Source organism: Haliotis asinina, chromosome 3 (genome assembly GCF_037392515.1).
Source record: "Haliotis asinina isolate JCU_RB_2024 chromosome 3, JCU_Hal_asi_v2, whole genome shotgun sequence".
In the NCBI taxonomy this organism is placed as follows: Eukaryota; Metazoa; Mollusca; class Gastropoda; order Lepetellida; family Haliotidae; genus Haliotis; species Haliotis asinina.
Genome location: NC_090282.1, coordinates 33230729 through 33251837, shown reverse-complemented (window position 1 = coordinate 33251837; position 21109 = coordinate 33230729). Strand labels below are relative to the sequence as shown.

At 39.8% G+C, this 21109-nt stretch overlaps 1 protein-coding gene across 1 annotated transcript in view; it reads right to left on the bottom strand.

Moving 5' to 3' along the window:
- Nucleotides 1–448: 448 nt before the first annotated feature.
- LOC137277843 (unconventional myosin-Ic-like) overlaps nucleotides 449–21109 on the bottom strand; it is a 52740-nt gene continuing 32079 nt past the window's right edge. Inside the window, exons 17-29 of the mRNA XM_067809808.1 lie at nucleotides 20673–20822; nucleotides 19652–19769; nucleotides 16430–16681; nucleotides 14374–14456; nucleotides 14020–14092; nucleotides 13236–13390; nucleotides 12530–12602; nucleotides 11169–11327; nucleotides 8200–8392; nucleotides 7768–7862; nucleotides 5749–5896; nucleotides 4343–4432; nucleotides 449–2529 (exon numbers count right to left, since the gene is read on the bottom strand). Coding sequence (XP_067665909.1) covers nucleotides 2399–2529; nucleotides 4343–4432; nucleotides 5749–5896; nucleotides 7768–7862; nucleotides 8200–8392; nucleotides 11169–11327; nucleotides 12530–12602; nucleotides 13236–13390; nucleotides 14020–14092; nucleotides 14374–14456; nucleotides 16430–16681; nucleotides 19652–19769; nucleotides 20673–20822 — 1720 coding nt within the window. The 3' untranslated portion in view covers nucleotides 449–2398. The remainder of the gene's footprint in view (nucleotides 2530–4342; nucleotides 4433–5748; nucleotides 5897–7767; nucleotides 7863–8199; nucleotides 8393–11168; nucleotides 11328–12529; nucleotides 12603–13235; nucleotides 13391–14019; nucleotides 14093–14373; nucleotides 14457–16429; nucleotides 16682–19651; nucleotides 19770–20672; nucleotides 20823–21109) is intronic.

Below are 21109 nucleotides of genomic sequence, written 5' to 3'. Positions count from 1 at the left end.
TGGTGTGACTTTATGATCCTGTTTCTCGGTACAAGGTTGACTTCCTCTCTTTCACCCTAAGGAGATCACGAATATAAACATTACACCCAAAAGTCTGAGTGATGTCAATATGCAGGAAGAACTGTTACACGTTCCAAAGTTAAGCTGTTTCTTTGGGCGTCTATTGCATTCGGTGTTTCTTGATCTTTTAATACTTCTTTGCGTACTCTTTCCCTTACGAATGTTAAACTAAACTTCAAGACGAGTAATTTGTATACTTTCAAACGTCCTGGTGAAACAATAATATTATGATCATTATTGTATATTGCATAAAGGTTTAGAAACGAACACACACAGACACGCACACGCTCTTACGCACACAGACACACAGACAGACACACACACACACACACATATATATATATATATATATAATATTTCCCACAGACACCTATACTGATGTGGAGTGTGAAATGTGCATACAGTGTTTTATTTTTCCATTTTGCAAAATATGAACATTACACGATGATATACTCTGTCCATAACGCTCACACCCCACAATTCACGTAAATCATTCATAATCACCAGATATATTATTAACATGTCAGTGTTCACCCTTTCATCCAGTCAGTCACGATAACAATGATAATGATAATCTTCATCTCCAAAAAGAGATTTGAACAAAGTGTGAATGGATTATTAAGAGCTCACCGGGTATTAGCTCAGTACAAGACTGTGAGTGTGACTTCATATGAAAAAGGATTTCAATGTTTATTTGTCAATGAATGAGTGAACTCTTCTAATCATCGCTCGCCAGTCCTGCATTTGCGGCGATTAGTTGTCAAGAAAAATGACATGTCAGTATTGCATCATATATTAACTCCTGTCTGGAGATGTTTAGCACATTTGGAACACAGACAACGATGGACATAATTTTGGCGTGAGTAATATATGAATAAATGATGAACATAATACGAAGACAATTATATCTATAAACGATTTATGAGTATATACACGATTGCCCGTGACTGTATATACTCTCGTTGTTATAGTGCTTGAGCATTTCGTCAATACCAAAATAGATAGTCAGTTGTCATGTTTTGGATATCATAAACTAAACGATATCATATGCACGCACATTCTATATCAAGCATCTCTTGCGATGTTATACATGTCATTTCCCGTAATATTCACCACAGCGGTTCAATGCGAAGTTGTACGGCCAGTTGCCATAGACAATCAAACGGCACTCATATGTAAGACATTTCGCTAGTGGTTATAAGAAAGCCAAGGATTAAACTCTGTCGTCTGTTCACTCGGTTATATCATAATGACCACCGAAGAATCAACTCAATTTCAGGGTTTCCTTATAACAATAAAACAGGTTTTCGTGATGAAAGCAATAAGAGCAATATCTAACAGTGTGAAGAGTAAATGACGAATTGCTTGCTTTTGAAACTTGCTTTCTACTGTTTCAAGAACACACAACATCAGGAATATCTTCTACAACTATGCCGACGTGTCACCCTGTCGTCTCCGAACCCAAACCGGTTAAGTTACATCTTTCAAAGCTGAGAAATCGACTCAATCCTTGAACACAATCAGCTTCCGGACCACATACCAAAAACTGTGGAGAAATCTTGACATACATATGACGTATTCATATTGACACAGATGTGACAAACATTTAAACATACATGTATCATGTATATGCCATAATGAAAACATGTTTACATAATCCACATTTAAAGGCACGGATATACGTGCGAAGTTCATTTACATGTTCTCATCATGGACATTTAAAGGTACTGACATACATATGTTAGACATTTAAAGGTACGGACAAATTCTGATGCACATTTAAAGATATATTTTTCATTTAGAGACATGGACATGGCCAAGGTGAAAACATAACATACCAGTTTGTTATGTATATTACGTACATTAATAGAGACTGACATACTTGCGATGTACTGTTTAACATAAATATTCGTATGATTGTCAGTGTTGAGAATGACTAACATGGATGATGGACATCTGACACACCTTTATCAAGGGCTGTTTTAGTGCTTTTAATAATCATGACACAAGAAAACGCATTTGGAACATCAAAAGATTCCGATGCATGTGATATGAAAAGATCATAGATTTGTTTGAGCTGTTTTAAGAATAGTGTGTTCATTTCTGTGTGGCATTTATGTGTATATTGCCTAGGGTAATGCTTGGATTGTAATACTCAGTAGCGTAATATGGCATCTATCCTGTAAGAACTCAGATAGTACTTCCTGGAGCCACGTTTCTTCGCTGCCATCAAACATATTCCATTGCTTTTTACTTTTATCAGCTGAAGAAACAAGTGTTGTTCACATTTCCTCGCGTTTTTTTGACATTCAATTTATCTTCCGTATCTCGCTTCTATTTAGTATCTGGACATTCTGGACTTCATCATGGCGTCCATCTCGCTTTCTTCTTTGGCAACTGACGTCTTTGCTGTGATCTTGAGTTTCGCCCACTCACGTGTCTTACCGCTACTGGTAGGCGACAACGGACCTTGATGGAAGGAAGCAACATAATTTGATTTTTATTGACTGTTTGTAAGTGTTCTCTTATTTGTGTTTGAAGTTGTATCTTAATTATATCTATGATATACTTGTGTTTGTATATGATCATGTGGGGTATTAGGTTTTAACCTGGGATTAAACCTGTGTATCGCACATCATGAAGAACACTTTATGTAATACGTGAACTAGGGAGTCAGTAGGTATATCTGAACCGGCCAAAACCTGTAATACAGACCTCAGTCTAACGTCCTTACAGCGACACGTAACGTAGCAACTGCGCATTGGCTTTCAGGTGCCCCAAAGCAACAGAAAATGAACCCCAATCCGCGAACCCCAATACGCAGCTACCTCATCCATTCCGCATGGCGTTTTACATGCTCGGGAAAACGCCAATTAATTATCAATCAATCGTCGTAAGGTGATCATACGAGGTACAGTAATGCGTCTGCAAACCCTTGTCTGGATTGTAAGCTACTACATGTCGTGGACGGACCGAATGAGACGATCAAGCTGGGACCTACTTTACCATACTACACGTTTGTAGTCCTGCTAAAGGATCTTCCAGAGTCAAGGGCTGAAGACAGAGATCATTAACAAGCACCAAATAATTGCATCTAATTTGGGCTACAAGACCGCTACGTCCTAAAATGTGCACAGTGTCATTGGGATCTGGCATTCATAAGGATAACCCATTGGTGATCATATTGATTTTAAAATACATGTATAATAGATACCACATCTTGTCTGAAGATCATTTTCAATTACAGTCTTGGCTTAGGCTGACAGTCTCCAGCCAGCACCAAACATCCAAGTCTAGACTTCTGTGCCTCCAGCGACCAGCAGGCAGTTAGTGTGCAATAGGTCGCTAGGAACAGCATGCCGTAGACCAGATGTAGGAAGGGTGTCTTGCTGGCTATAACCGAGTGACACCTGTCCACCGACACGGCCATCAGCGGAGCAAGGATCGCGCAATTTCCTTCTGATTGCTCAAGGCACAAATCACTGTGTGGTAAAATATTGTAACAGTCGAAATCCGCTCAGCTGCAATGGTTAGATAAATTACGATTTCTAACAAAAGTGGGTAAGATTGTTATGTTAATCGGGCGACGTTTAATTACAAGTCTGTGGTGGAATTACAAACGTGACAGAGCATCTGCGTGGTTGATGGTTTGTCAGACAATCGTTCTGCGTAGTAAGAACCAACTTTTCAGGCACATTCTTATAGCAGACACACCACACCTAACAATCACCGCCATGAATATATGCCAGAAGAACTGTCCATTTTTATCCAGGGGTGACAGGTATACCGATCAAAAAGGAACATTTGGTATGAGTTCAGTGAAACTTCAGACATCACAATTCCATCGTTCCCTTACGATACGACTGGTACTATAATAATACCATACACAATAACTTGTAATGTAGTTGAACAACAGGCACTGTTGCAAGTGCAAACATTTCCTCAAACTATCAATTATCCGCGACCACAACGCACCGCAATAGTCTGTAGATCTTGTCGCGACATTTCAAATTAATTCGCATTTGTTGAACTACGTTAGAAGTTCCTGACAAACTTTATTGCATTAACTTACTTTGTATGAAAATGATAGGGTTGATTATTGATTTGTTTTCATATATACTGATCGTTCTGCTACTAGTACATAACATGTGAGAGAATGTATTTTATCTAATGACGTACATTTTCATAATTAATGACCATCTGCATTTAATTTGAAAAGTAATTTGCTTAAAAACAGATAACTTTGCAAAAACGTTTCATCGAATCATTTCATGTGAGCTACCTGATCTCCTGACGTCCAATTCACCGTCGGGGTTTCCCATAACCTGTTCTTGAAGAGTGTCGACCGTCATTTGTTTCCGCGATGAGCTACCTGAAATACATTTCAAATGGTTCAACTGTGGAATCCGTAAAGAAATCGTGTTTTCGTAATGGTTCAGAGTGAAAATAATTAGGATACTAGACGTAAATTGATATTATCTTTGTGTTGGGCAATCTGTTTTCCACAATCTAGTTAAACCAATTTTCTTTCAATACATATCAACTGAAATTGCACAGGAAAAGAATAATACACTCTCAGTCATATTTCTTTCACTTCGTTTTTGCCATTTTCACTCCAAGACGTCATAAGTAAAAAAATTATTCATATTTAATGTTTCCAATTCTAGATTCAGGTAATCGATTGCACGGTGGCAAGGTGTGAGGACACCCGACGAAATATCCCTGTTTCTGACTGGAAGGATGAACTGTTTCTTAATTGCAACTGTCCATGTTGCATGTTCTTGCAGAAGTAATTTCAGGATCCTTCCATGGCTCTCTTGGAAATTCAGTCGGCCAAAAATGTGTTTCAGTGCTCAGTAGTTTCATCAAGGATTAAACGAGCTGATACGATGTGAAATAACTGTACAAGGCGGTGTTTAACTAATTCACACTTTGCCTTTTAAGATATCCAGATCGTAGGGTCGCAATACACCCTGTATTTCACAAATTCGTAGAAACTTTTGTTAACATATGATGTGATCAATCTAACAATCCTCTTGAGCCAGGCTTCATGATTACCTGGACCACAGATTATGTATGAAGTGTACAAGAGGGATCCGACCATATACTAACGATCAAGTCGACACATTACATTATTATGTTTTACAGGCTGATGTAGATATGCAGCAGACAGGGTTCGGGTGATTCTGCAACAGTCAGGCCGGTAAAGCTCATCATCAGCTCAGGGCCCTCGCCCCATCTACACGCAGTTACATTATTATTCCGCGTAAAACGCGTTGCATCCTTATCTGCTTTTTAGCATATTAACATACCCTACATGTTCATTTCGCTCACACACACTGACGCATAGTTACATGTTAAAACCCTTCAATACTTACAGTCATGCAAATGTTCAAAAATGCTTAAAAGATACTTGGATACTTAAGAATACGCAACTGCTGAGCATATCTGTTCGTTCAGTCCACAAAATGGTCAAATGAGATACTAAATTGTTTAAAGAAAATCTACGATTAACATGTTTATCTTACAATGTGTACATAGCGTTTGAAACAACAAAATATCAATTAAATAATGTTCTAAGTCATATTTCTTTAGATACTACTTTTATTTGTTTACTCTCTATCCTGCATTATCAGTATATTTGTCAAGCCCTTCTTGGTTTGCATATACACTGGCATCTGTACACACCTCGTGACTCTGAGTCCCAGCTGTAGTCCATGTGATTCTTGACATCTTCCCCTCTCTTCCTTAGGGCGATCCTAAGCTTCCTTGAAGATGTTTCTCCTTTCGTGAAACTCTCTCTTTGATCTGTCCTTGACCACTGTTTCCTGAAATGCTGAGCAGACAAGGGGTACCTAAGAGTATTAATATAGAACTACAACAGCTATAACGTGCCTGATAACACATGGGTCCGTAAAAAAAATAACTCCATACAAAAACATTGTCTTACAAAAACAATGTGTATTTTCATCTGCATGTATAAGTTTTTGTTTAATATTAATAATATTTACACTCTTTATATTATCTACTGACACGAACCATCTTGATAGCTTGGATCAACGTGTCAGCACAGAAAAAAGTGTTGGTAAAATCTAAAATATTCTATCAAAATTACTGACATTTCAAAAACAACGTCAAATTCAATGACTTAAACACAAACATACGGTTAAATCAAGAAGAGCACACTGTTTAAATACCAGTTCCCTTCGTAACGGAAAGGACGGTGTTTACAGATACAAAGACCAAAGAAAATACAAATATATGCATTACCACCACAACTGTTCAAATAGGTTGAAGCCTGTGGCTAAGCTGAAAAACCTAATTCGTTTAATTGAAAAAGGACAGATTAATGGCCATAAATAGCAATTTCAGTATGGCTGGCAAAGCAAAGGTCTTGAACAAAATAGGGTAACTGGATAAGTATTAATAGAATCAAACTAGTTTCCTATTTATAGTATTCGTACTTTCATGAAAGTTTTAAGTAGTACTCGAAGCCTTTAGGACTATGACAATTCTTAAATCTAGTCAAAATTATAACACTGTGGAAACAGAAATGTATTTGTTGCTACGAGAGTGTATCTTCTGTTAATTACATTATTATTGATTAAGTAATAATTATTATTGGGTAACAATTTTTAGATTTTTGAGTGATAGTTATTATGGGTCACATTTCTTATCATAAATTTTCAGTGCAATAGTATTTTTAGCGGCACGTCCTTAAGGTAGCGCTTTATAGTTGCCTCCCTTTGAGTGTGTAGTTTGATTAATTGTTAACTTCTGGGAGACTACATACAGGTTCTGAGTTGGTGGAGATGTGGTCGCAAAGTGCACGAATATTCAGGAATCGGTGATTCTATATAAAGGATGGCTATTGTCTTCGACACGGACACACGCACGGTTAACTGGAGTACATCAAACTGCCTGCCTTTGTCAAAGCTCGACCTACATGACATTTAGTATAACAGTTTCTCACTCTCAAACCAAGACTTAGGTGAGTTGATATATTTGTGACCCATTACTTTAGATTTGGCTCAGTTGCATTTTACATGAAACCTCTATTGTGAATCTTTGTATCTTGCTTTTGTTTCCTCAAAACAAAATATTGAATATTTTAGACTTGTCTGTGTTATGTGTTGCTGGTTTTGAGGGGATTTCTTACATCTTTTGTCATGGCAAATTTTTAACTATAACCAAATTTCGCTCAAACTGGAAATATTAGCGAAACGGTAAGCCTGATATCATGAATATATTTACCGATAATATAATCAAACTCGAACACTTCTCCAACAGACTGGAGTGTCATCGTTGGTTCAGTGATTCAGGTCAAAAGATGGTGTACGACGCACAAAGAAGCAACGAATTTACTGGGAATTTGTGTCTGGTTTTAACAAGAATATGGGGTGAGTAAGTGAGTGAGTATATTTTACGCTGCACTCAGCAATATTCCAGCTATATGGCGGCGGGCTGTAAATAATCGAGTCTGGGCCAGGCAATCCAGTGATCAACAGCATGAGCATCGATCTTGGCATTTAGGAACCGATGACATGTGGCAACCTAGTCAGTGAATATGACCACCCGATTCCTTTGGTCACCTCACACAAGCATGGGTCTCTAAGGTAAACATTATAACCCGGATCTTCACGGGTCAACAAGAGTATGGGGGATGCATGGCGAGATCTGTTCATTGATATCATAGCCAGCACATACCCTTCCTTTGGCATCCTGGGCCTTCTCATCTTTTAAGTCTTCTTCCTCAGTACGGAGCTCTGCCTGTGTCATCATCTTCTCTACCTGGGAGAGCACTGAATAAAAACAAAATACTACTTTTTATAATGAAAACAAACGGTAAAATGGCGTTTTGGACTAACTTCAAAAATCGTTCAGACACAAACACATGAAATCAAGATGTCATTATATAGACTAGACATCTTTAGATAATTGAGTATTCAGGTTGTTGAAACATAGAATAAATAGATTATGTAATGTCTCTTTACAAATGCTAAGGACATCATATGAAGGTTGTCCCGAGGCTTGTCGGCCAGGGTGTTTGGTCGTTAATCCTATAAGTTCAATTTCTTCATTTGATACATTGAACAAACATGCAAAGCCATCCATTCATTCACCCACTGCCCCACTCACCATCTTGACTCTCCAGGGCATTGAGGGCGTGGATGTTGACCACACAAAGCCAACATGGTGTATCGAGAGCTGTCTCCTCTTCTTCCAGTAAGCTGAAGCAGACAATGGTCTGATGGCGAAGACGAGTCTTGTTGAAAGTATGTGACTTCAGTTCTAGGCCAATACGGCTGCGCAACTCGTTCATGTCAAACACCTGTAACATAAGATCACCGAAGAAATTTCAGGTTAGTATTCGTCGCCACTCACAACTTAATGGTCTCCAAACTACGTTATGTACCTTATGGTCTGATATTTAACACTTCCTTGACATGAGTCGGTGCTCATAATATCAATCATTGCCTGATCTAGACTACACTATTGAAAGGCTGTCGAGATATCGAGGGAATATGTAGCATGAAGCAATACACAAGCATGCCTTAATATGTCATGCATCATTTTCGATCATAACCGAACATTTCTTATGGTACACTAGTTTTACTGACTAAATGTATATCACTGAATGTATAGACGTAGCCTAAAACAAGTCGAGTCTTGACCAAGCAAACATGGATATCATGAGTAAAGTCCGGCATGGTCAGGGTACGATGACCCGCAACTAATCCGAACAACCTATCTATATTTGGGTCGGTATATGCATGCAATGAAAACGCCAGTATGTCGGACTGAATACCTCGGTCAGCTGAGATCCTGGATCGCGGGGCTGAAGTAAGGCAATAACAAGTCAACAAGCTTTATCAGCATTCTCGGCGATCTCAAGTCAATTTCCAGGGCACTTGTGGTGTAAACATATGCAAATCAATGTTATCATAACTCCATGTGTTCATATTACTGCACTGTTCCCCTTAAAACATACGCATCTGAAAATCTAGTTGACACACACAGAACCAAGGTTCACATGCAAATAAATGATTGTCACTTTGCAGATAAAGAGCATCTGCCAATTCTCGACAGCAGAGGTTACTAGGCCAATATTTAAGAGGCCATGGTGAACATGTCTTTGAGGGTAAGAGCGTCCTGGCATAATAAAAGGTACTTGTTGACAACCCCAACAGCATAATGTCGCTTGGTCCTGACACTAATCGCTCCAAGCCTCAAACCACAAGCCCACTTGGAAGACAGTAGCAGTCTTATTACTGGCAGAGTGAAGCCTCACGTTTATATGTCAGTGTGTTCATTCCGAACCACTACAAGATGACATTATATGTCACAAATACAAACGTATCCTGAAATCGTGATCTACCGTATCTTGTTTTAGAATACATGACATATCCATGTCAGTGAACTGATTCTGTTTAGGAAGCTGAAACATCTTTTAAGAAGTACAGTCTAGTAAAATACGTTTCCTGTTGCATTAAAAGCTGATACCGTATTAGAATTGTTCCATGATTTGGGATATGTTAATATTTAAAACGTCAGTATTGGGAAATTCAGTCAGGATATATTCCTAGTGAAACAGTATGTTCAAAGTTGGATACTGATGACCTACTAAGTCATATACTATGCTGATTTCTGTCCCTTAACCTTTCCAGGATTTGCTTTTATGGTTTTTGATGTGACAAACCAATAACAATGAAGGATTAGAAAACAAGGTCGACGAGGCCTGTCACATCCAGGAGAGGTCCCATGTCGTTGAAAGGTTTCAGTTTGAACATAAGAATGACCAATACGTGGGCCATGTTACATCATGAAGTGAATTTCACTGACCTTCTAGAATTACTTTAATGACCCAAGTGACAAACACATTGGTCTCATCATCGCTGAACCAAGTGTTACCCTAATCAGTTGTTCACACATCATTACTGTGAACGAGTGTCGAGTTCCCTACCTGGCTAAGTAGTGACGGAAACATGTGAATGTTCACTGATCACACCAGGCGTTCGCAAGAGGCTTGAACGTCTTGAGCAGCCTTTCATTTAAGTTTTTGTGTGCCTACTTAAATTTGTCAGAGAACAGCAACAGCAAGGAGTGTATCTCTCGAACTTTCACAACACGTTCCCCATGAACACGGTTTTGCTGCTGGAAAGACTAATACGGGATCCTCAAACTGCGACAGAACCAGAAGGAGGAATAATGTGCTGTCCTGTGTAGTGATGCTGATTAATCGACATGGTTATTCACACCCATCACCCATCAAGTCAAAGGCACCCATGGAAGAGAAAGATTAATCCTTCGCAATCCAACGTGAAGAATTTGCTGTTTCTCAAATAAGCCGTCAGTTTGAATATTAACACAAAGCAATGTAACGCCCTGTAACGAAATTCATTTGCAAACGTCATTGCAAACACAAATAATATACTTTTATATCGAACTGTGTCAGTTTATACCTGCAAGTTACATGTACAATACTTTCCCCAACAGCTACACTAATACTACACCAGCTCCAGTGATCCCGAAAGGAAATTGAATTATCTGAGGGAACATATCGACCGTTATCTGTATGTCGATCTAACAATAACCTGGAGAAATGGAACAACATTCATTCTGAACTAGCTGGCACAAACTATTAATCATATATACAGCGCTTATGTCTCATACAAACAGTACTAGCGTCCAAAGATAACGATTAGCCTGAACGAAGGGCTAAGGTGATCATCGATGCCATGATGAGGTATTTATTCATAATGTACACATTTATACCAAAGCCCTTGTTGAGATACATAACACATGAAACTCTTTTTCTAAATTTGTCGCCGTTAGATCATATGGTCGGGTTTAATTACATAAATCGATATTAAATGTCATGTAAGATACAGCATCGTTCAAAAACGCACGTCTTTACTACATATTTTTTAAAGAATACCCATGTTAATCATGGGTCATGGGGTACGTTCTAAAAGTTGTTTTATTTTGTGTGTGTGTGTTATAGGGTGGGGGGTGACATCGCTTTATAGAAGCTCTTTTTCTCAGAATAATTCAAACATCAATGAAGTTCAATTTGAAACTTGTGCAAACCAATTCACTGAGTGTACCTTCATAGATTGGCCGCGTGCAAGTCTTCCTTGGTTCAGAATTACGTCAGCAGACAAAGAGTGATTGCCTGGGTCATCATAACCTTGAACTATGATGTCATTGTTTGATAACCGCTTTGCCCATATATTCCCATCGGCGTCATGGTGAAGGACTAGCCCCTGGAATTGGAATTAACAATCTTCATCAGATCTTTCAAACACAAAACATGTTGCTGAATGTGAATGCAGTGTGAATTTCTTTCCTGCTATATTCTCGGCGGCCTTTTGTGTGTGTGTGTGTTTGATAGTTATATAGATATTATCATTCAGTATCACACATAAGAATTATCAGTACATTATGTGGTATTGTTTCGGAGTATTTGGTACGGGCAAATTCTTTTCCGGAGTAGAACATAAAAACCGTTAAGTATTTCTTCTTCACCAAACATTGCACACAGGTGGGTCTGTTGGTGGCCGAATGCTTTTTAGTAGTTTTGGATTTGTAATTTGTGTTTCATGGCAACAATTTTTATTCCGACTGAATTTTTTAGAGGTGCTCTTTTCCGGAGCAGAAAAAATCTCCAATGTTGCTTCACCAAACTTGGCACTCAGATACATCTCGTAGCGAACTGGTGCCTATTTGGTAGTTTTTGGATTTTTAGTAAAATATTTTTTGCATTTTTCATTGACTGTAATGTGGTAGTGCACCTTTTAATACACAATTTCCTCTTAGTGAGTATTCAAGAACCTAATGACATATATCAACCGTACCACTCTGTTGTTGATACAAGCATGCTAGTATATGAATAATTCACGCATGCATATTTTCGTTAGATTAATGTGAAGAACGATGTAACATTTGACGTAGACGTGTTGAGTTGGTATTAACATGAAGAGTATTTTACCACTGCGAGGGATATTGATGACGTCGTCTTGAAGTTCTTGTTACTATGTTTTCATACTCCCCTATTATATGCGACTGTGTCTACACTTTAAACACAACTCGCTGTTCTTATGTGTGGTCATGATATTTCTCAGCAGCACGTATGGATAATAGTATCGGGCAACCATTTGTATCTTTCATCATACGATTGTTTTCACCTCCACCTACGCTACCACCAACGCTTTGGAATTTAACAGGTTCTTTACCGGCTTATTTAGTTAAAACTCTAGCTGTATGGTTTAATCAATCTCAGACTACTGAGTGGGATTCTCATGTTTTGTTGGGGGGCATTTATCACACATGGTCATGATTTGAAGTATAGGTACGACAGATCAGTGACAATGAAAACCTTGCACAGCATTTACTGGTTTCAGTTAATCCCAAACCTACACCCTTCATTGTCAGTGTGAGAAGGACATGTCCGCTCTTACGTCCGCACCTGTCCAAGGTAGGCTCGAATTGTTTCCGCCTGTCTGGATCGCTCTGGATTTCGAAAGACTCCAATTCCTACTCTGTGAAAAGTAACATCTCATTACACGTTTTAGCCAGTATACTATGGTGGGAGGATACATGGTTCATGTACAGTCGCTTTCTTGGGTAATAAGTTTCAGTGTAACGAAAGACATTGACTAACACAGCTCCAACAAAGCTATTGACAGAGATTAACGAGCTCTTTGAAAAGGCACACGAAGAAAATCACCTGAACTGACACTGACAATAACCTGTGGTTCTTATAACACAACGTTTTGTTCTGATGTCATGCAGATCTAGAATATGTGGGGTTTGAAAACATAGAATCTAGTCACACAACACTGAGTTAATCTGTATGTAAGTGGATCTAATGTTGGCTTTCAGTATTGGAACCGATTGGTAATGATTGCCTAAGACAACACCAATATTTCTTGCGAAACATTAAATGTCATGTGATTGCGACGGCCAGTTATGAAGGAATCTTTGAAAAAAATATAAAAGGCTATAATTACAGTTTCAAATACCATCAGCAAGGAACCATTGTCATATAAATATCCTTTAATGAAAGGTCTTTAGGCTGTTAACAACAGACACGTAGATATGAATTATCAAAGTGGACATGGTTTCGTCACGTGATGAAGCACTTTAACATCAGTGAAATGCAATAAACGCACCTCTCTCCATCGAAGGGATTGTAGGTACCGTCGATGTGTATATCTCTATTCTGCACGTAGAATTTGCCAACTGGGCGATCATACTCCATACAGATGACTTTGCACCACGTAATTGGGTCAAGGTCACGTTTGGAGGTCACGTCATGTAACACCGTCTAAAATAAGCAACGATGTTGTATATATGAGGGTTAAACTTAGTGCACTATAGAAATATGTTTCATAGAGTCAAGAAATAGTGATGTTACCCTTAGGATGGATGTCTGTGCAGAAATCAGTGTATGTCGCAAAAGACGAACAGAAGACAACAAATTACCATGTTACCTTTAGGATGGCTGTTTGTGAGGAAATGAATGCATGTCGTAAATGACGTGGAAGGGAGAAAAATTGGCGACCCTAAGCTAAGATCAAGAATGATAATGCTATATTTCCAAAGATGGTGCATGGAAAAGACTACATCATCACTGAAAGATGGTCTTTGACTCTACTTCTGCACTTTTTTGAGAACATGAAGCAAACCGGAGGCCAACTCCATGTCTGAGTGAAACACAACTCATTGTATGTTCGTTCCAGCCAGGGATTTGTGGCGTGAAGCTATGAGAATGAATGTACAGAAGTTATAATTTGCCTTCATTAACATCATTTCTGTCTGTACTGACGAGAATAGCACAATATCGCCCATCTATACAATGAATTTTGTCACCTCCAACTGTTGCTGACATGTTAACTGGTGCAAAAGAACAATGATTCACCGTTATCAGTGCTCGACGAGGAAGGTGAATGTTACCTGCTTGAAAGTACTGTTGTCATCTAAGGTTTGGTCGATATAGTCATTGTAAACTTCCGACTGTCCGCCGTACCTGGAAACATCGATATGTCGAGATTGCAATTGGATTTTGGGTCTATAGAAATATTAGTATGTACGTATAAACCATGTATGTACAAGCTACCGCTACTTTCCCCACCACTTCTATTGCTTATAATGCTGTTGTTAGTCATGCTCCGTAGTCATACTCTTTAGTAGTAGTAGTAGTAGTAGTAGTAGTAGTAGTAGTAGTAGTAGTATAAGGAAAGAGAAGACGTTAATGGTAAATACTACGGGTTGTCTTTCAATGCAGAAATCTGGGAGAAGAACATATACCCAGATCTGCTGTAGCGGGACTCGCGCCCGACTCGGTCGCTGTAGGTCCGTGTCTGTCTCCTTCCGCCGTCTCGACCAGTGTACTAAACAGATAAGAGCATATGAGGTTAACACATGGGAAACATTGTGGACCACGTTCTAGTGAAGTCTCCACAATGGCACTGACATCATGCCGTCTTAATACACTATACAAACATGCATTTCCGCTTATCTTTTTGGGTCCAAATCGCACCGTCATGGTGAAATTTACAAAACCACCTCTATGTCAGCGTAAGACATTGATATGTGTCCTGGGAAGACGTTTTGTTACAAGACGGGTCTCGGTGGTGAACTTTGCTTCAGTACAACATAATTAAGCACATCGCGCTTGTATTTCTCCTGAAGTCACACATTTGGTTGACGCAACCGATCAGCTGGTAAACAAAACGATCAATCACCCGCCAATGCTTCATTAACACTAGCAGGCCGCGGACCTTATCGATAATTACTCGTTGCTCGTAGTCTGTTCTCTTATATTTAATGGAACACATACAACACGATTGATAGGCTTGATGATGTTGTCTACACGTTTATTAGAGTAAAGTCACATGTCACCTACATGTGAGAGAAAAAAACAGGTAATACATATCTGACAAGATTACCAATGCATCACCACATAGTCGGAGTGAACCGGGATTTGAACCTAGGACCTTGGACCGAGACGTGATATAACTTTGCCCACTTAGCACCAGAGTTCCAATGTGATGCCAGAGTTGTTCACATATATTTAACTGTGGCTAGCCTAGTGGTGATAACCGGGTTCGATTCCCAAAACGGGTACAATGTGGGACATTACTGATGATTCTTTTGGAATCCACGACCACCGCCGCATCGTCTTGTTTGACACAATAACAACACAACCTTATTTCATAATTTTTCATTTCACGTATGCGATTATACTTATCCCTCATATCCGTACCATAGCGGAACGGTTAGAGATGGCAAACGTTTGTGACACTACTCAACATACACTACACAAATCGCCCACATACTTAGAGACAGTAAGCTCTGTATCTTTACGTTAAGCATCTACATTAAACAGTGCTTTTGAAGATGAACCCTGCAAGTAATATTAACTTCTGCACAATCAGAAGAGTGAATCTTTAAATTACCAGAACGGATTCTTTTGCATGCTGATATAATAAGAAGGGTCTGAGTGTCGACGTGGTAAACAACACTCACTCTTGTTTTTTTCGATGTTCCGACGCAAACCTGTTTTTCCAACAACTTCTAAGAGTCAGTAATCCTCCTACAAGGTTCAGTGAATACCGCAAATGTGTCTTACACGGACACGGAAACAAAAAACGGCCGTGTGTCTTAACTCATGGTGTTGGCTTCCAGTTCAGTCACGAGCCGTCTTAAAGACGTAATTCCACAAAACATATTTGTCTGTTTGTTCTTCAACGCCGCACAGAACCATGTTCCAGGTATATGGCAGCGGTCTGTAAATATTCGAATCTGGACCAGACGTGAGTGACCAGACGAGAGTGAGCGGCAATCAGCGAATACTGGTATTCGATGACATGTGTCAACCCAGTCAGCAAGCCTGACCATCCGATGCCGTTAAAACGATCGCTTGTTTTAACTCCTTCGCCTATAGTGAAGTCACAAACCATCTTAAAGACACAATTCCACAAAGTGTTTGTGTTTTTGTTGGTTGGTTGGTTGGTTAGTTAACGCCAAACTCATATTCTAGCTATATGGCAGCGGTCTGCAAATAAAAGAACCTCGACCAGACATTCCAGTTAACGTGGTGAGTGAGCGGCAATCAAGTCTCAAACCATCTTAAAGACACAATTCCACAAAACAATGTTGGTTGGTCGGTTGGTTAACGCAACACCCAGCAATATTTCAACTATATGGTGGCGGTCTGTATATGGATCAACATCGCTCGATAAGCTACTTTTCGTCGTGATATTTTGCTTAATGCAGTCCCAGACTAAATAACATCAAATGTAAGTCACCGTTTGGGGTTACGGGGTACTAGTTTAATCCCTGTAAGATGATATCATCCTACCTGTCTCTCTGTTTCCCTGGTGTTATGGTCGCTTTGGGCTTGACAAGCGTAGTACGTTCTCAAGCTATGGCCACTGACGTCCTCAAAAAAGTCCGATAACTCGTCCTTGTCTGCCCGGAAGTGTCTTCTCATTCTGTGAAACTTTCGACGAGCCACGTAGCCTCGCAGTCGACTCTGTACGAAGATCACGTGACGAAGAGCCCGTTCTAATGCCGTGTCTAAATAGTCCTGGTGCCACCAAGCTAACATCACCTGTAAATGAGGCCCGAATACTTAGTCATCACAACAGCAATATGTGAACGGACAGTCAAAAACGTTTCATTTCAACTGTAAAAATAACTGCCGTTAATTACGTATGGTGCATGTATTGGTTGGTTGGGGATAAGGCGACCTGGAAATTGGCATTCTGATACACAAATCGGGAGGAAGCTGAGTGATCATGAAAAGGTTGGTGGTTGGTTGGTTGATTACAGAAATCCGGAGAGAGATGAGTGATTATGAATAGGCTGTTAATTAACTGACTAGCTGGTTGGCTAATTGAAGATATGGGAGTGGGTGGACAAGATGACATCCGGTAAATCATACAGGTGAAGGACTGACTATGCAAGAGGTACGTAACAATGGACGCATGATCCCTGATACGTGGAGGTTGTTGATGGAGAGAGACATATACAGGTCATCAGCATATACTGTATAACAAATCCGTGTTGCTTCCACGAGAAGGATATGGACGCTGACAAATGGGTCGATTCTTTCAGCACGTATCACAGTCAGTTCCACATCAGCCTGGGGTTTCACATATTTTAAAACAGAAAAATAGTGTGAGTATTGTGGATCGGAATAACAATATTAAGGTGTTTTGAAAATAAAATGTAATTTGGATACCGGGACAAAGAAATAATCAAATGAGACTGGGATGCACTCTCTTACCTTCCGCCTTCTTCTTTTAGAGAACATTTGCCTTTTTGCTTAATAGACTATAAAGGACATGGCATTTCCGCAAGTGACAAATAAACTGCCTGTTTGCAAATGTATCCGTTAACATGTATACATCGTTTGATATATTGCAGTATAATCATCTGTGTCTTACGTCTGAGTTTCAAATTGCAAATGTGTGTAAGTTAATGTATGATTAAACAAAAGCGTACAAATAAAAACAGATAACTTCCATCTTTTGAAAAAATCATTCATCAGGAATGTATTACGTTTTCTATACAAATGTCACGATGCATGATAAAGCCGCAGCACAATGGATTAAATTAAGGATGTAATATTTTCTTTCTTCTTTGTTTCAAACCATTTTGCAGAAATGCCTTTATGTTCTTATTTCAAAAAGTAGAGTAGTTCAAATACGAAGTAGATGTTCAAAAGATGAATTCTTTCATATTCTGTGTTTTCATCCAGGAAGTGTGCACAGTTCATGTACAGTTAACAGTAGGATCACTGTGACTAGCTCCAAGTGTATCGATTTAAATAACATTACAGTGTGTTGTTGAGCCGTTGTGATCCGTTAAGCACTCTATCTATCTATCCATCATTTGTGGAATCGAGATTATCCTCCTAATGGAGGACAGTCTTTCCCCTCAAGATGGGGGTTGGGGGGTTGGGGAAGGTGAAGTGGGGGTGCACACTTCATTTCAGCCCGAGTTTCAGTGGTCATGTAACATTATTTGTAACGAGTGCGCGAAAGTGCGACAAAGGTTTTCCACCATTGCGTCCTATGGAAGTGCTGCATAGCGTTCATGTTAGTAAGGTCGTGGTGTGATCTGGGCGGTCGTAGTGACGTGTAGCTACTGTTAGAGAAAATGGGCAACTGGCTAATAGGCATGCGTATATAAAGATACGTTGCTGAGGTGTTCAAGAGCTCTGAGGAAAGCTTTGTATTTACGGTCACATGTAACCCGCAAACCTTGTCTGAACTGCCATCAACAACCTTCAATCAGTATACCGACAAGCATCACCACTGCAGTAACGATTGATATATGGTTAATATTCCAGAGTTATGACCCAATATTCTAGACTTCTGATCCAATAGTATTGTATTAGAATATCAGGCCGGTAAGGCTCGCCTTCAGCTCAGGGTCCTCGCTCCCTCTACACGCAGCGAACAGGACTTATCCCAGGAAACGCTGCATAGTCGAAGCCACCAAAAACTTTCGAGAGTAGACTCCCCAGACACTGCAGCCTTCTGCATTACCCAGATTGTCAGAAGGGTTGTGTTACCGGTGGAGAACCCGAGCACTCTCGTGATCTGCGCCAAGAGATAAGTAGATACCAACCAAGATTTTCCTGAATCTTGTCAACCACATTGCTGTCAAAAGGGACAGAAAATTCAATGATATAAATAAATCCATTGGCTTCATCGAAACGGACAAGATCAGGTTTGTTGGCTGGAATTCGTCTCAGACTGTATATTGATCTATTCCAGAGACGTTTAAGACTGTCTTTTTCCAGGACGCCCTGGACATGTTCAGGGTCGTACCATGGATGGACCGCGGGGTCAAAGCCACAAGCATGGATGAGATAGTAAAAGCAGCGAGCCATGCTATCATATCTGTCAAGATATGCTGTTTGTGCTAAGGAAGGGCATCCACTGACAAGGTGTTGGGCAGTGTCTGTAAATTCATTGGACAATCGACATTTCATGGAAATATTTTCTTTTAGAATCATATTCTGACGATTGAGAGTGGGAAGTGCCTGGTCCTGTGTAGCCCTCAGTTTCACATATGAGACTAGCCGACTTCGCCCAGGCGAAGGAGTCAGTTGGATTGCTGTTCTGTTCCACACACTGCATGTACACTCGATGCAATGGCTTCTCAGAAAGCTTCTCCACAATAGACTCTGGACAAATTTGGTGAAGGACTTCACCTGGTTTACTCCAATCGCCGTACATTCCAGCAGTACATCGCCATCAACAAAATCAACCTCAAATTTCAGATTATGTCCAACCTTGGCACCTTTAAAATAGCTGTTGAATTCATTGCTTTTATGGTGAATCTTGACGTGTATCACCAGGGATCATCCGGAAAAAAAATATGTGCAAAAGTACACAGTAAAATTCTATAATGAAGAGCCTCCACATTAATCAAACCCCAACCTCCATAAATGACTGGTATATATAAACGATTAAGAGGGAAACGTGGGAGGTGGGCTCTGTCATCAGACATGATTCTTCTGGTCATAACTAACCCTTCTCACTTCTCGCTGCCTCTCCCCACTCACCTTTCGTTGTCTGACCTGCCACCCTCCATCAGGGATTCCAGCTTTCCTTATTACCCGGTGGCACGCCCCCTGTAGTGAGTCGATCCGAGCAGAAAGAGGGAAGCCAACAAATCTATACCTGCAAAATTACACTGAAGTTTTACGAGTCTATTACCAGTCATCCCATCTGTTCATACTCAAATTTGTTCCCAAGCATATGCCTTGTGTAATCGAAATGTTCCTAAGACGGCAATTGGAGGTAGGAGGTACGATTACTCCCACGGGGTAGATAATGAAAACGGGAAAGGGGACACACTGAAAACCTGAGGTTCATTTCAGAATGGCAATGTGGAAAACAGATGGGGAAAGGTTAAACATTACATTAGAAACTTTCTAAGTTTCTGTTGTGGTTTCCATTATGAACAAACTGTTCCAAACCAGGTAATTAAACCGTTCACTATGGGAGGAGGATGTTACTCAAATGGAAAACCCAGCACTGATATCTAATAAAATGCTTTATTTAGAAGAGATAAAGAAGTAAACATTTTTTATATAAAATGGTATCCCGAAGGTGGTCATTGCACGTTAGCCGTCATTGTATAAAACGGATATTTTCGTTTATGTGCAATGGCTAGCTCACTATGGGCTGAGGAAGTTTCTGTACTACGAAGCCGTGGATGGGGATAGAGGCACAAAATCTTTCGGTTCATATACATATACAACCATTAGAATGCGATGTATGGGATTATCCTCCAGCTTTTCGTCTAATTAGCTCCTGAAAGTTTTCTGAAACAATTCTGAACTCATCATTAGCCATGGATACGATATTGGGATTAATTTTACCATACTTCTTGTCTGTTTCCAAGTCACTTTAATGTTCAGTAAAAAATTGATAGGTCTTTATAGTGAAGCACTATTTCATCACCGTGGCCGTGGCCTCGTCCACATCACAACTTAACTAAATCACCGGTGTTTAGGGCTCTTTGAATGGTTCGTGTTGTTACATGGACGTAGCGTGCTGAGAAGTGGGGAAAACACAAACCGATCAATGAAGTCTCTGATAGTGATCCTGACTGGGTAACCGATGGACCTAATGCGGGCAGCTTCGACGACGCTCATGGCACTCAACTGTCTGGCGACGACGTCCGCGTCAAACACACCTGGTTGTAATGTCATGTTGGGACGGATGCACCTACAACACAACAGAACCACTTGCTTATGAAGTGTCAGTATGGAAGCCTTATTCGCCCCAAAATACCAAGTCATTATTGTTAATGATTCTGCTGTTCCAAAGGGTTCCAATTGGGAGATTGGATAACCCGTCACCTACAATATTGTAACAAACAACTGTCATCATTTCTTAACCATACACAATTTTTCGAAATAGAAAGAATTGATCTTTTGTGCTTCAAATTACTGCCCACTTGACAGTTATTCAAAACAATGACCTGACCTTTGTATAACCGCTACTGCTGACAT